The sequence below is a fragment of the Neomonachus schauinslandi genome, chromosome 7 (genome assembly GCF_002201575.2).
Source record: "Neomonachus schauinslandi chromosome 7, ASM220157v2, whole genome shotgun sequence".
NCBI lineage: Eukaryota > Metazoa > Chordata > Mammalia > Carnivora > Phocidae > Neomonachus > Neomonachus schauinslandi.
The window spans coordinates 109380735-109396305 of record NC_058409.1 but is presented as its reverse complement, the minus strand read 5'-3'; the positions used below and the strand labels follow the sequence as shown (position 1 = coordinate 109396305).

Below are 15571 nucleotides of genomic sequence, written 5' to 3'. Positions count from 1 at the left end.
ATGTACGTGGGCTATGTGCTGGACAAGGATTCTCCGGTCTACCCCGGCTCCGCCAGGCCCGCGAGCCTCGGCCTGGGCCCGCAAGCCTACGGACCCCCGCCTGCGCCCCCGGGGCCTCCGCAGTACCCCGACTTCACTGGCTACTCTCACGTGGAGCCTGCCCCCGCACCCTCTGCGGCCTGGAGCGCGCCCTTCTCTGCGCCCAAGGACGACTGGGCCGCCGCCTATGGCCCAGGCCCCGCGGCCCCTGCCGCCAGCCCAGCCCCGCTGGCATTCGGGCCCCCTCCGGACTTTAGCCCGGTGCCGGCGCCCCCTGGGCCTGGCCCAAGCCTCCTGGCGCAGCCCCTCGGCGGCCCGGGCGCACCGTGCTCGCCCGGAGCGCAAAGGCGGACGCCCTACGAGTGGATGCGGCGCAGCGTGGCGGCTGGAGGCGGCGGTGGCAGCGGTAAGGACCCCTCCCTCGCCCTGCGCCTCCGGACGGTTCCCCTGGGCACCGGCAGGTGCTAAGGCGAGGCCAGCCGCCCCCTGTCTGACCCCTGCCCCGGCTCCCCCAGGGTTCCCCGCTTGGGCCTCCCTGACCACTCTGGTCCTGGAGTGCTGTTCTCTCAGCCTCCCCCTTCTGAATCCCAGACTGCCGGGCCTTGGTAAGCACAGCCTGTCTTTCCGTATAGACCCGGGAACGGAGACCCCGAGACGTGAAGAAACGCGCCCGTGGTCGCCGGGCCAGGCCGGAACTAGAACGCAGCTCCCAGACTTATCCCAGGGCTCTTTAGCAACACTGGCCCGGGGCGTCATCCTGGGCTTCCAGCCGTATCCCAGACCCAGGAGGAAGCTGCAAACCGACCCCAGAAGGGGCGATGCACTGCTTGTGTGCACACAGGCGGGCCACTTTCCTTTCCAGGCCTCGGCATGCGACTCGGTACAGTGAAGAGACTGGTGGCTCCTGTCCTTTGGACTAAAAAAGAGCCCTCTGTGGTTACATTGGTGTGGGGGGTCCTACCTTACCATCCCAGGGCCCTCCCTGAACTCTTGACCCTGGGGGAGGGGCAGGCAGGAGCAGTTGGGAAGGTGGCTACTGTTTGGCTCCTGAGACTGTGAACCTCCTGCCCCCAGGCAGGCCTCTCTGATCCACCCTCTTCAAAGGCAGAGGAGGGGGCAGGACAAAGGGCCAGCTTTAATGAGGGGCGGCCTGACCTCCTTTATAGGTCCCCCCTTTGTCATGTAACAGACTGGGTCTTAGCTCGGTAGTGACTCCTGTTGGCCGGAAAGTGAACACGATACCCCATTGTCCCGACTGTGTCCGGCCTGTCCTGACAAAGGCCACCTGGCTTTAGGGGCGGGAAGTCCGCCTGCCCACCCTTTGATGTCCGTCCCCTCCCCCACTTCCCCCAGCTGGGAGGGAGCCTGGGACTTCCCCCACCTCCTCTCTCTCTTCACCCCCATGTCCCCACACACACTCCTCAGTCCTGGGGCAGATGCTGGGGAGGTCTGGCTATAATCGTAGCCCCTTCTTGGGAGTCCCAGGGACACGGAAGCTCCTATCTACCTCCAGAAGCCTCTCATTTGTGTGACCTTGGCTAAATAAGAATAGCTAACGCTTATGGACCACTTACTAATGGACCAGGCCCTGCTGTTAATTCTCACAACATTGTCGTAGGTACTATTAACATACCCATTTTTAATGTGAAAAATCTATGGCCTAGAGAGGTTAAATCCTTGCAGGAGGCCATAAGACCAGTAAATGGGGAGGGAGGTGCTGGGACTTGAACCCTGGCAGATTGACCATCAAGCCTGTGTTCTTATCCTCTCAACGATAGCTTCTCTTAAATTAGTCATCTTTTCTGGGTCTCAGTTTTACCATCTGTGACATGATAGGGAAGGGTCTTGTACCTTTGTTTAAGTTATAAAAGGACCCTTTTGAAAAATCTGGTGGAAAATACAAATCTTCTCCCTAGAAAAAAAGTGTTGTCTAATTCTGCAGACAATTTGAGGGGTTCTAGAAGCTCCCGAAAGACTTCTCCGTTAACGCTGGTTGAGAACCCTGCATGAGATTAAATGAGAGAAGGTGTCTGTGGCCACTGACTCCCCGGTTTTGTGTCTGTTCACTGGAAGGGAAGCCTGCTTTTCCTGCCCCTCTATTCCAGTTGTTGTGACTGCTATCAGGCAACTTTGGAGATGGGGGGGTCCCAGTTGGAGGAGGAGTTCCTCAGGAGCAAGGACCTGGAGAGAGTGTGCCAGTGGGGGTCAGAGGACTGGTGGGAGGCGTGGGGGAGCTTTCAGGCTGTGTGATGTCGGGCAAATCACTTTTTCTATCTGGGCACAAGAGCTGTGTGCGAACTCGGCTCAGCCTCTGGTCTCAAAAGTCATTTGGAAAGTGTTGTCCCCAGGCAGATGGGGGCCTAGCAGTAAGTCTGCCCAAAGGCAAAAACAACCTTTCCCCCTTTATTCCCACAAAGTAGAATGAGAGAGCCCAGGGAAGTATGCAGGTTCCCAAGGAAAGTGGCTGCCCCAGAAGCCAGGTTTGACCCATTCTGCTGAGGATGTAGGGTCGTCAGCTTTCTAGAAGCTAGAAGCTGCTGCCTGTCTGCCCAGGGGCATCTGACTCTGACTGGTGCTCCTGAGATGGGGCAGAATTGGCAGAATCAGGATGGAGTTACAGACCCTCCCTGAGAGAGAGGCCAGGTTGTGCCCCCTCTTTGGCCTCAGTTTCTCCTTCTGGGCAATGAAGATCCAGGGTCTCTAGGATGGTGCCTGTGTTATGCTGTTGTCTAGGATGGCAAAGGGAAGGTCAATACATGCCAACACCCAACCCACGCCCCCCCCCCCTTCACAGCAAATGTTGCTGGCCACCTGGTCTTGTGGTACCAGGTCTTCTTACCAGCCGCTGTTCCCTCTTCCTGGAAACTCCTGTGCCCTAACTCTTTGCAGGCCTAGCTCCTTCTCACCCTTCAGGTCTTAGCTTAATGGTCATCTCCTCAGAGAGGTCCTCCATGATTTCCCAAGGAAGGCTCCCCCTATACACATCGATAACCTTCACCATGTTTCCTTCAGAGCACCACCACCCCTGATTTCAATTTACTCACTTATCTGTGTGTTTGTGTGTTGTCTATTTCCCCACCGACCAAAGGAACGCCCATGTGGTCCAGAGGCACATCCATTTGACCCATCACTACCTTCCAGGCACCATCATAGTGCATGACATTTAGTCGGGGCTCAATACATTTTGTTGAATGAATGAACAGGACAAGTGTGAGGAACAGTAAGACAACCAAGAGAAGAGGGAAGAGATGAGATCTTGGCTTTGACAGGTTCCTGCGGCCCCAGCCCTAGGGATGGGACCCATGGCCGTTGAGCTGAGCAAGCTCATGCCAGGGGTGGAAGCCTGGTTGCTCCTGTCTCCCTCCTGGGACGGTACTCCATCCTCAGCTGAGGAGTTGGTGTACCTGAGGCTGGGACTGGGACTGTTTTTTTGTTTTTTAAGATTTTATTTATTTATTTATTTATTTATTTTTCAGAGAGAGAGCACAAGCAGGGGGAGCGGCAGGCAAAGGGTGAGGGAGAAGCAGGCTCCCCATGGAGCAGGGTGCCAGATGCAGGACTTGATCCCAGGACCCTGGGATCATGACCTGAGCTGAAGGCAGACGCTTAACCGACTGAGCCACCCAGGCGCCCCTCCGACCCAGGTTTTATCCTAAGGAGGGACAGTGAGAACCGGAAAGATGAGAGAGACTGTTGGGCTCCTTTCCATCATCAAAATATTAACAGTTCTGAGTGGTTACTATCACTTGGCTGAGGTGAGGATAGGAAAGGACTACAAGGGGTTCTATTTTGTGATCTTCCCTATTTGCATCTACAAATAGCAGCATTTTCATTAAGAGGGTCAGACGTCATCCTGTCAAAGGCTCAGCATCCGTTCATCATGAATAAACTGTACTTCCCAGGTCAGTGGCCTGTGGGGAGGCTGAGGTCCCATACAACGAGGGAGATGTTTGCTGAGATGATGAGTCTGTTGCAGCAGGGTTCAGGTCTTGGTCCAGCCCCTTCAGCTTTCAGATGGAGAAACTGAGGCCCAGGGAAGGATGAACCCCCTCCCCCCTCATTCCAGACCGTATCCCTTGGCCCATTGCCACAGCCACCAGCCTGGCCTCTCACCTTCAGCCTCTCTCTGATGCCCCAGCTGTCATCACAACCATTACCAGATTTACCTTTTCAAGGCACATCTCCTGCTCAAGAGCATTCCATGGCTCCCCACTGCTATGGACTTCCCATTGTGTTACATGCCATTTCATTGCTGTCAAATCCAGCCCCATGTCTGTGGCATTCAGAGCCCTCTTGAGAACTGGCTCCAACCACTATTGAAGCCACTCTCTCCCTAGTTTGTCGAGATACAACAGTGCTTACTGGGGATGGCTAAGGGCTGGGCTTGGGAGCCTCAGGCCTGGGACTGCATTTCTGTTAGAAGGTGCATAGCCTCGGGCAAGTTAACTTGGATCATTTCTCTGAGCCTCAGTTTCTCCCAGTATAACGTTAAGGATAATAATAGGATTGCACCTTGAAGCGACAGTGCCCATCAAGCCCAGCCCCTGTGCTTGGTACACAGTAGGTACGAAGTGCATCAGTGCCTATGACCGTCTCTGCCAGTCCTTAGCAGGTGCACGGAAACACATGTCTCACATTCCCTGCTTCTCCAGTCTGGGTCCCTCAACCTAAATTACCCTTCCTGTCCTGCTACATCTTCACCAACTCAAATGCTGTCCCTTTCCCAAGGCCACCTCCTCTAGAAAGCCCTCCTTGGTTCCCTGTCCTCCAAGCACTATATATTAGGTCCTGGTTTTAACAACACTCACCACTATCTTGTTTATCGCTTCCATCTACCTCAAGGACTCGTTGTGGTCAGCCCCATCCTTCTCACCAGGACTTGCGCCAAGTAGGAGCTCATGATAAAGCTGGTAACTGTGGTATTGGTTGAGTCCTTACCGCATGCCAGGTGATGTGCCAAGAACTTCACATGGCTTTTCTCACTCAAGCTTCAAAACAACGCTAAGAGGTGTGAGGATCTATTATTAGCCTCATTTTACAAATAACGTCAATGAGGTTCAGAGAGGGTAAGGTGCCTGCCCAAGCTCACACAGCCAGGATGCGACAGCATGGGGTTCAAACCGAGACTCTACAGCCTAAGGAGCATCTGTTAAATAAAGCAACACACGCAGCAGCCCCAGACCCCTCCCCATGTGCGTCCCAGCCCAGGTGGGGAAAGGAGGCCGGTCGGTTGTCGGGGGGCGGGGCGGGGGGGAAGAGCTGGGAGAAGCTGATGGGGGAAGGGGGCACAGCAGGGGCCAGGCTGTTTAAAACTGGTTCTCTAGGCAGAAGCTGCGTTTGACACCTCGTCTCTCAGATGTAGCTGGGAAGGGGAATGACCCAGTTAGAAGGTGGCAGAAGGCTTTTTTTGGTTGGGTGTTTTTTTTCCCCCTGCTTTGGCAGATATTGCGGCTGAGAGCTTAGGGAATCATTGTGAAGGTCCAAAACAGCTTTGTTAGCAGCAGGGTCTGGCTTGTCAGTAGGAAGTTATCTTAATGGGCTGGCCCTCTAGTTTCTGTCCTGGAGCTCCTGGGGTTTGGAAACAACGTTTGCATCTGGAGTCAACATGGGTTAACCTGTTGAACCCTCCCCACACCACGCTAACCCCCAAGCTTGTAGGGGTGCATAGGTTCCTCTGCATCAACACAGAGAGTGAGCAGATGCTAGTGAAAGCCAGGATTGACGCTCCAAGCTCAACACCTTCCAGTGACTTCCCATTGCTCTTAAAATCCAATTCAAGCCCCTCACCCCGGGGCTCAGAGCTCTGCTGGTCTCTCCAGGCTGACCACGTGCCTCTCTTATTCATTCATTCAGGCAGGCTGAGGATTCTGGGCAGGACAAGGCAGACAGGGTCCTCTGCTGCTCTTGGCCGTAGGGCCTTTGCACATGCCGTTCTCTCTTCCTGGAACATCCCTCTCATTGGTGACAGAGAAACCTCCTCAGCCTTCAGGTTTCAACTTAGATGTTGCCTCCTCCAGGAGACCTCCTCCAAGCTAATTAGAGTAGGGCCCCCCCAACCCCGCCCCTGCCACTTAATCTAGTTCTCAGCTCTAGGCTTACTTTCCTTCATACTAATCCTGGTTTGTAATTATTTTCTTAGTTTGTTTTTAGTGTGCGCCCCCCCCCCCCCCCCCAATGAAAGAGGGGAATGAACTATTTAACAAGTCCTGAGCACCGACCACGGTGATAAGTGTATGAACCTGATCTACTGAGTACTCAGCACATGCTCAGCATTTTCTCAAACGCAGGTATTTCCGACCCCAGAACTGCACACCTCTGCATTAGATTAGTGGCTTTGGCTAAGGCTCTGGGAGGATGCCCTTTGGAGGTTGAGCTGACCAGCTGATGAATTGGCTGTGGGAGCCGGAAGTGCCACCTAGGCTTTTGGCCTGAGTATCCGGAGGGTGGTGGCCATTTACTGAGATGAAGGCCCCGCCAGGAAGCAGTAGGTTTGTGTTATGTGTTCCACAAGGATTCATCAAGTACTCACTGTGTGTCAGGCACCATTGTGGGACTGGGTGAGCAAGATGCCATCACGAAGCAGACCAGGAGCAAGGCACTGAGGGGAGGAGATTTGCAAAGGTCACCCAGTGAGCTAGGAGAGGGCTGGAGTCCAAAGTCCCTCCCTGCACCCCACCCAGAATGTGAGACCTCGGGACCTGGGCCGAGGAAACTTGACTTCCAGACGGGAGGACGATGACCGGGTAGGGCAAGGCTGGAATGCGCCCTAGGAAACAGCTCAGAGGGGCCTCAAGCTGTTCAGGCCGGGGAGAGACTTGAAGGGACACAGTTGCTGTTTGCTAGTCTTAGAAGGGCTGTTCTGGGCCAAGGGTGCCCCTTATTTTATTTATTTATTTATTTATTTTGGTGCCCCTATGGAAAAATACAAGTGGGTGGTAGATGCGAGACCAGGCTGCTTTGCAGAGAGTACAAGCAGTCTGGTTAGGATGCTATGCAGCTGTGGGCATCTGGCCCAGGGCAGGAGTTTGGTCTAGCAGGGTTGTCCAGTAGAACTTTCTGTGATGGTGGAAATGCTCTATATCTGTTCTGTCTGGTATGCAGCATGTGTCTCTCGAGCACTTGAAAGATGGCTGGCATGACTCAAGAGCTGAATTCTCAATTCTATTCAGTTAATTTAAATTTAAGTAGCCGCATGTGACTAGTAGTTGTCATATGGGAGGACGCAGGACTAGAGTTCCTAGAATGGTAATCTGTTCTCGATGGGCTCCTTATTCTGCACCGAGGAGCCTCTCTGGCCTCTTCTGTCTCTCTGGTCATCTTCATCTTCATCATTGACTAGCTTTTATTAATAATTGCCTTGTCCAGTAGGTTCCCACACCTCATCTCTACAACTACAGTGTATCGAGGAGGAGTTCATGTCCTCAGTTGAGAGGTGAATGCACTGGGACCCAAAGAGGTGCGGTGACTTGCCTGGGTTCACACCACTGGCCTGTGGCCAAGCTGGGGTAGGACAAACAGGTCTACCTGCCACTTCAGTTTCTGTCCTCTTTGCTGCCTCCCACAGCCAAGCCAGACCGTGGGCCCAAATGGAGAAGACGGGGCAGGGGACAAGGCCGAGGTGGCCCCGGAGGAAAGGGCACAGTGGGAAGGAGAAGCTTGCCTAAGGCTGCAGGACCTCCAGCTCCACGCTAGCCTCACCCCTGCTCCAGGGCTTGAATGAGGAGCCGTGATGGAGCCGCCTGGGACTGGCACCTCAGCGGGAACAAGGACCCAGTCAGGGCCCAGTAGACAGCCTCCTGGTCCAGGAAGGGACCTCCATTCAGCATCTAACTGGCCAGGTCAGGGCGGCCCCGCAAAGCAGAGGTCCCACCCCCTGCCGGTGGGATGGGGAACCAGCCCAAACTGAACATGGCCAGTCCAGCTGGTTGCCGGGCCAGATCTCCCCACTCCCAGGCCAGGGTGTTCCTTGCCCTGCGGCTCCCTATCAGGCGGCATTCCTCCCTCTCCCAAGGGACTCCTCCAACATCTGCTTCTGCAAATAGCTCAGCTCTCCCTGACATCTCCTTAGCTCTTTGCCCTTTACAAACTGCTTTTACGTCTGAAGCCCAAGAAGTTAGTCGCTTGTCAAGTCCTTCAGCTAAGGATTGGTCAGACCTGGGTCCAAGGCCTGAGAGGAGGGCTCAGAGCTGCACAGAACTTCAGAATCTCCAGGCCCACGGGGCTGCCCCTCTTCTGATGCACAGGAGAAACTGAGGCCCAGAGAGGAGAAGGGACTCCTTCAAGACCACACAGATGGCACAGAACTGGGACCAAGACCTAGTGACTTCAGCTAGCAGTTCAGAAACCCCAAGGGCTGTTAAAGAAGGCAGCAGAGCAGGATGCGGTGGATCAGGGGTGGGGTATTTTTAACAAGCTTACACGCGTGCCTGTGTGCATACTGCACGTATGTTTGTGTGTTGGGGGTGATCGTGATGCACAGTCAGGATGGGGCCAGACCACACAGAGAGGGGGCATGGAGGGTTGAGGCGGGATGGGTGTTCCAGGCCTGGGGGCCCAGAGCTGGCACGGTCACCCCCCCAGGGCCACAGACCCAGCAGGAAGAGGGCAGAGGAAGTGCTGCCGCAGAGGCCATGCAATTTTCTTGGAGCCACCTACCCCACCCTGGGGGACAGAGGCTGAACCCTGTCCTCGCCTGGCCCAGGCTGGATGGGGCGGCCCCACCGCAGGCCACTGCCGTAGTTCCTGCCCCTTATCCTCCAGCTGGGCAGGCCTGGTATCTAGGCTCTCAGACAGGGAAATCAGAATTAGAATTCTTTCGGCAAAAATAACAAACACAACCAGAGAATCAACAAACATTGGGAGCTTCGTGTTTCCAAGTTGGAAGGGACCCTATAAATAAACAGTCTCATCCAACACATCACCCATCGCCCAGATCCATTTCCCAGCCTTTCTGCCCCATGGCTGCCCCGCCATGTTGGAGATGAGTAAGACCTACCCATCCGTGTGCACCTACTAAGTGCCAGGGGCTGTGCTAGGTGTCTTCCATTTTTCTAAAGTGATCCCCTGTGCACCTGGTGGTTGGGAGTAATTACGGGAGACCTCACATTGTGTGATAGGTTCTAGTGCTGTTTCTGAGGCTGGACAGACCTGAGTTGAAATCCCACCTGCCAGATGTGTGGACCTCTCTAAGCCTCACTCTGCTCATCTGAAAATGGGGATAACAGTTGCACAGCTTCATAGGTTGTTGAGAGATGTATACAAGATGTATACAAGAGATGCCACATGGACAGGTTGGCCGTTATTAGAATAATAGTGATCCCCATTTTATAGATAAAGAGAATGAAGCTCAGAAAGATGAGGTGACCAGTCCTAGATCACCCAGCCAGTGAGAAGCTGTCCTGCCCAATCCCAGAGGTCTGTTTGCCCAAACAACCACATGTCAGGGTCCTCTGATAGCTATTCAAGTAGCAAATCCCCGAGTCTCATTTTAGCCCCACTGAATCTGAATTCCTGGTCTAGAATCTGTGCTTTTGAAAAGCTTCCCAGGACCTCCACTGTGCATGCTTTAGGAGATGGGAAATGGGCTATCTTCACAGCAGCCTACTGCATATGGATGAGCCATTACTTGCATCCCAAAGCCAGAGCAAAGAGAAAGCCTGTCCTTTGGGTGAGTTATCCAAGGGTCTTCCCTGCTGTGCTCACCACTGAAGAGCCGGAGGGGGCTCCCCTCCCACCCTCCTACCGCCTTGCACTGGCATCTGGCCCAGAGGGTTATTCATTAGGTGGCTGGGAGCGGCTGGCCCCCATCAGACACCTGTTGCAGGAGCCTGGACTTCCCTCTCAGCCCCAGCGTCCCAGGGGCCTGTAAATCATTCATCCTGGGGCCCTCTCCCTGCCTGCTACTCTCATGCACCTCCTTGTCCCCTCCCTCCTAGGCTCCCTTGGTGGCACAGGTACTCACAGGAGGGGGAGGGGAGGGTGGCTTGGGGCAGTTGACAGTTCTGGCTCAGAGCTGAGAGTAGAGCCCAGGGCTCTTGACTCATTAAAAATACAAATTCAGGGGCACCTGGGTGGCTCAGTCAGTTAAACATTCAACTCTTGATTCCGGCTCAGGTCATGATCTCAGGGTCGTAAGATCGAGCCCCACTCCGGGTTCCGTGCTGGGCATGGAGCCTATTCTCTCTCTGTCTTAAAAAAATAATAATCAGGGGTGCCTGGGTGGCTCAGTTGGTTAAGCGTCTGCCTTTGCCTAGGGTCATGATCCCAGGGTCCTGGGATCTAGCCCTGCATCGGGCTCCTTGCTCAGCAGAGAGCCTGCTTCTCCCTCTGCCTCTGCCTGAAGCTACCCCTGCTTGTGCTCTCTCTCTCTCTCTCTGTGTCAAATAAATAAATAAAATCTTTTTAAAAAATAATGAAAAATACAAATTCACATTTCATATGGTAAAAAAAGAGAGAGAGAGAGAAAGAGAAAGGGAAGGAAGGGAAGGAGGGAGGGAGGGTTATCCCAAAGACTCTCACTTAGCTGTGGCCCCACGGCTTCCAGTTCCTTCTCCAGAGGTTTGTTAGTAATTTGTATTTTCTTTCAGAAAGAACTCTACGTACACACACATGTATGAGTGTGTGTGTGTGTCCCACTGTTATACAAAAACAGTAACATACAATTCACAACATTCTATGTCTTGCTTTTTTTTTGTAACTCAATATATCTTAGAAATTGCTGCATATTAGTACATGGGGAGCTTTATAATTTCTTTTTAATGACTGCATAATGTTGCTCTCCATGGATGTACCATCTCTTATTTAACAAGTATCCTACTTTTTTTAAAAAGATTTTATTTAATTTTTTTGAGAGAGAGAGAGAGAGAGCAAGTGAGAGAGAGCCCGAACTGGGGGAGGGGCAGAAGGAGAGGGAGAAGCAGACTCCCCACGGAGCAGGGAGCCTGATGCGGGGCTCGATCCAGAACCCTGGGATCATGACCCGAGCCGAAGGCACACGCTTAACGGACTGAGCCACCCAGGCGCCCCTAACAAGTACCCTACTTGTAGACGTACGTTGCTTCTAGTCTTGTGTCTTTTGAAACAGCTATGGCTTTGGGCATTTTTCTGTGAGATCAATTCCGGGAAGTGGGATTAATGGGTCAGAGGGTACATGCATATTAAATGAAGCTAGATGTTACCAAGTTGGGCTCCAAGGAGGATGTTGCAGTTATTTCTCCCTGGACAGCATATGGGATTTCTTGGTTTCTGGACCACAGTGTGATACCAAATGTTTTGTTCTTTGGCAGAGCTTTTTCTTAGCAATAAAATGGTGTGATTTGAGAGCTCCACCAGTGGCCAGTGGTTCCTGAGCCCCCCAGCCCATCTCCTGGGCCCAGAGAGAAAGTGACAGGCCCTGTGGGCTGGGTCTTCCCTGGCAGCTTCGCTAGACCAGAGAAAAATAATTATGCAGCTAGAGCCCTGTCCCCTGTCTAATTCCCCGCTCCTCAAATCTGGGAGGAGTCAGGCTACGGTTTGGATCACCTGAGCCCAGGGTTGATAGCACTACCAGGCAGGATGGCCCTTAGCAAGGATGGGCGCCTTCCTGAGCCCCCATTTCCCCCATCTATGGAAATGGGTGTGCTGGCTCCCTACTTGCTCATCAGAAAAGATGGGAGTGAGTGCTGGGTGCCTGAGGAAAAGGCATAATAAGCTTCATAAGCGCTGCTTGTAATGTATCAGGCTGTTTGGGTGGGAAAGGAGACTTATCCCGCCACTTCAGGCTGAGTATTCTGGGCATTTTCAAGGGCCCACCCAGCCTGCGGACCATCTAGCCCCAGCCCAGAGCTCTGGGGACTGCCCTTACCATGATCCGGCCCTGCCTTCCCAGAAGTACAAGTAGACAGGTGGTCTACTGTTTGAGCTTCTGTTGCCAAGGTTTAGGAGGCTTCTTGGGGGGCTCTATGGACCCCAAGCCTGATGGGGTGAGGAGTTGTGCCAAGAGTAGGGAGTGGGAACTCTCCTCAGGTGACACGGCTTTGGGCAAGTCCACGCTTGCTCAGGGCTTCAGTGACCCTGACTGTGTGGGGGAGGTCGGACTGGAAGGTTTTACAAGGCCTCTCTTACTTGGACCTCCAGCATCTGTATTACCTGCCCGAACCTCAGTCTCTTCATCTATAAAATGGGAGGAGACTAAATTGAACCCTTCCGGCTTTAGCCCAGTGAAGATTCAGAGCTCTCCTGGGCTCCGGGAGTGGCGCATTAGGCAGAACTGTTTTTGAGTCGGCATTGAATTTTCTAGGCCAAGGAAGGGCCCATCTGGAGCCGAGGCCTCAGCAGCCACTCCCTTGTCCCTTTCCTGGGCCAGGCCTGGCCGAGGGCCGAGGCTGTCCCGTGCTCCATAGGGTGGTGGGCTGAGGTCAGTGGCTATGGAAGCGTCCAGTGCAGTTCTGCTGCTCTGGCAGGAAACCCAAGGAAAAAAGCCCAGAAACATCTGTTGTCTCCCATTTTCTGCAAAACCATTTGGCTCTTGGGGAGCCCAGTGGCTGTCCTGCCAAGCTGCGTGGGCTTGGTAGTGGGGCGGGAGCTGGAAGAGGGGTGGGTGGTTAGCACAGGGGTGTCAAGGGGCAGGCAAAGCCACAGCCGTGACCCTGGGAGGTAAAGGCCAGTCTGTGTGGGGGCAACTGGGTGAGGTGGAACAGGGTCCACAGTTATTCCGAGACTCGCCATGGCCTGGTGGACATGGGTAGGTCTGAAAGTGCTTGCGTGTGCCTCCTATTTATAGCCGAGTACTCAGCTTCTTGCGAAGGAAACTGGTGTTTAGTCAGGCCCCCGCACCAGCCCAGGCCAAGCACGACTCTTAATATTCTCTCCAGACAGACCTCTGATCCCAGTCCCAAAGAGAGTCCTGACTTTAACCCCAGTCAGTCCTCAAATCCCGCTCCCGGCCCCAGGCCGAGCCCCATAGAGAAGCCAAGCCACAGCCTTCTCTCTCCTGGGTTATTGCAAGCCTAGCTGTGCTTCCCCTTTCTTGCCAGTCTGTCCTCCAGGCAGCAGCCAGAAGCAGATTAAAACCAGTATCAGTCCTCGTGTCTTCTGGGCTCAGAAGCTTGCCATGGCTCCCATCACAGACAGAGTAAAACCCAGAGTCCTTTCTGTGGCTGGTAAGGCCCTGGACAACCTGCACCTCTGTCCTTGCTCACTGCACTCTGGCTACACCAGCCTCCTCACTGCTCCCCACACATCAGATGTCAGGCATGCTCCCACCACAGGACCTTTGCACTTGCTGTTCCCTGCATCCTGAGCCCTCTTCCCCAGATATCTGCATGACCCTTTCCCTCACCTCCTTTAGATCTTTGCTTAAATTCCCCTTCTTGGTAAGACCTTCATGGACTACTCTATTTAAAATCGCATACTCTCTCCTCCCCAAATTTCCAGTCCTCTCTTCCTGTCTTCTTCTTCTTAAGAATACTTATCAAGTACTTAGCATTAACATATCAAATTATTTTGATCTCTGATTATTTTGATTAGGTTCCACTAGAACCTGATTTCACTGAGAGTAGGGACTTTTTTAAGTTTTGCTCGTTGGTGTACCCCAGTGTTTGGCCCATGGCAGCTCAGTAAATATTTGTCGCCTGAGCCTGCATCACTGCTCTGTGCCCAGGGAAGAGGCGGTGGTGTGGATGGCTCTGGGCAGACTGCTGCAACCCCAGCTTAGGGCTTGGTGTCCAGGGCTAGGGTCTTCAGAGGTCCCTGACGGGGCCTCGGGGCCTCGGGGCCGTGAGCAGTGTTTTTTGTTGGGCCAGCAGCCACGAGGCATTTGACGGGAAGTGAAGAGAACCCACCCCAGGACGGAGCAGCAAGCTTCCGCCTCTGCCTGTGGTGGCTCATCCCCACTCTCCTGCGCTGGAGAGAGGAGCCGCTGACTTGTCACTGGTCTTAGTCTGCCCTGAGCTGCCAGGTGTCCCTCTCTGTCTCTGGTGTGACCACCCGTGGTCTCAGGATCCTGAATCAGAACCACCTGGAGAGCTTGTTAAAAATGCAGATTTTAAGGGGGCCTGGCTGGCTCAGTCAGTGGAGCATGCGACTCTTGATCTCAGGATCATGAGTTCTAGCCCCATGTTGGGTGTAGAGATTACTTAAAAAATAAATAAATAAAATCTAAAAAAAATAAAATAAGATGCCGAGTCTAGCCCCGAGGCTTTCCGGTTCATAGGGTCAGGGATGCCCTGGAAACTGTTTTTCACGTGCTCCCCAAGTGTCTGTTGCACAGCCACATCTGGAAACTGCTGGGTGAAAATTGGTGGAGTTGGCGGATCAGAGGAGGGCTCTGGGTCAGGGGAGCTGGGCTGAAACCCCAACTCTGCCAGCAGCTTGCTGTGGAGCCCTGAGCAAATTGCTTCTCCTCTCTGAGTCTTGTGTCTCCCCACATGGGCATGAGAGCAGTGCTTGCCTCTCAGGTTGGGGGTCTCCAAGTCTGACCCCAGGGGAATGATGGTTCTCCCCCAGGACTGAGTGTGCATCCCTCCCAACCTCAGGGTCCTCCTTTCGGGGGGCCCTGGATTGCTTCCTCCCTGGGGCCCTGCTTCAGCTTTTGCAGGTCCCCCCCCCCCCCCCCGCCCTACTCACTTCCCCTCCTGGGCCCTCTGCTTCTCAGGGAAGACCCGGACCAAGGACAAGTACCGCGTGGTCTACACCGACCACCAGCGCCTGGAGCTGGAAAAGGAGTTCCACTATAGCCGTTACATCACCATCCGGCGGAAATCAGAGCTCGCTGCCAATCTGGGGCTCACCGAGCGGCAGGTGTGTGGGTCCCCCCACCTTCCCCGCAGGAGCAGTACTGGCAGTCTGGCCTCCAGGGTGTCAGGCAGATTATAGACTCGGTCAGGGAGGAGAACAGAGAGGTTGGGTTTCCTGACCATGGTCACACAGCACTCAGCAGAAACTGAGCTGCTGCCAAATCCTCCCACCTGCAACAAAACCCAGTATCCTTGACGCCCAGTAGGGCGGAAGGGGGATCTGATTCGCTATAGGCTACAGCAGCTAGGATGATTGCTGTTTAAATCCTAAGGAGGGAGCAGTTACAGGGAGCACAGGGAAGTCTTCCTGGAGGAGGGGGTCTTACAAAATGGGGACCGAGAAGGTTACAGAAATACTGTCTTTAGGGTCGGGGAGCAGGTCCTAGAGGGGGAGGATGTGTTCAGCGGCCATGAATAGTCTGGGTGGTGGTGCAGGAGGGAGGCCACAAACCCCTCATGGGGAAATAAGAGCCCAACTGTCCTTCCTGTCTTCCTCGTGCTCTGCCATTCGGTCTCCCCACCAGCTAGCCCATCTCTGCTCTCCCGTACCACAGGTGAAGATCTGGTTCCAGAACCGGCGGGCCAAGGAGCGCAAAGTGAACAAGAAGAAGCAGCAGCAGCCCCCACCACCCCCACCACCAGCCCATGAAGTCACCCCCACCGCAGCTGGGCCGCCCCTGGGGGGCCTGTGTCCCAGCTCTGCCAGCCTCTTGGGAGCCTCCTCCCCAATGCCAGTTAAGGAGGAGTATCTGCCGTAG

The 15571-nt window shown here is 54.1% G+C and overlaps 1 protein-coding gene across 1 annotated transcript; it reads left to right on the top strand.

Moving 5' to 3' along the window:
- On the top strand, window positions 1-15571 carry CDX1 (caudal type homeobox 1). The gene is made up of 3 exons (XM_021697056.1): window positions 1-445; window positions 14672-14817; window positions 15368-15571. The coding sequence occupies exons 1-3, from the start codon at window positions 1-3 to the stop codon at window positions 15569-15571; spliced, it is 795 nt and encodes a 264-aa protein (XP_021552731.1).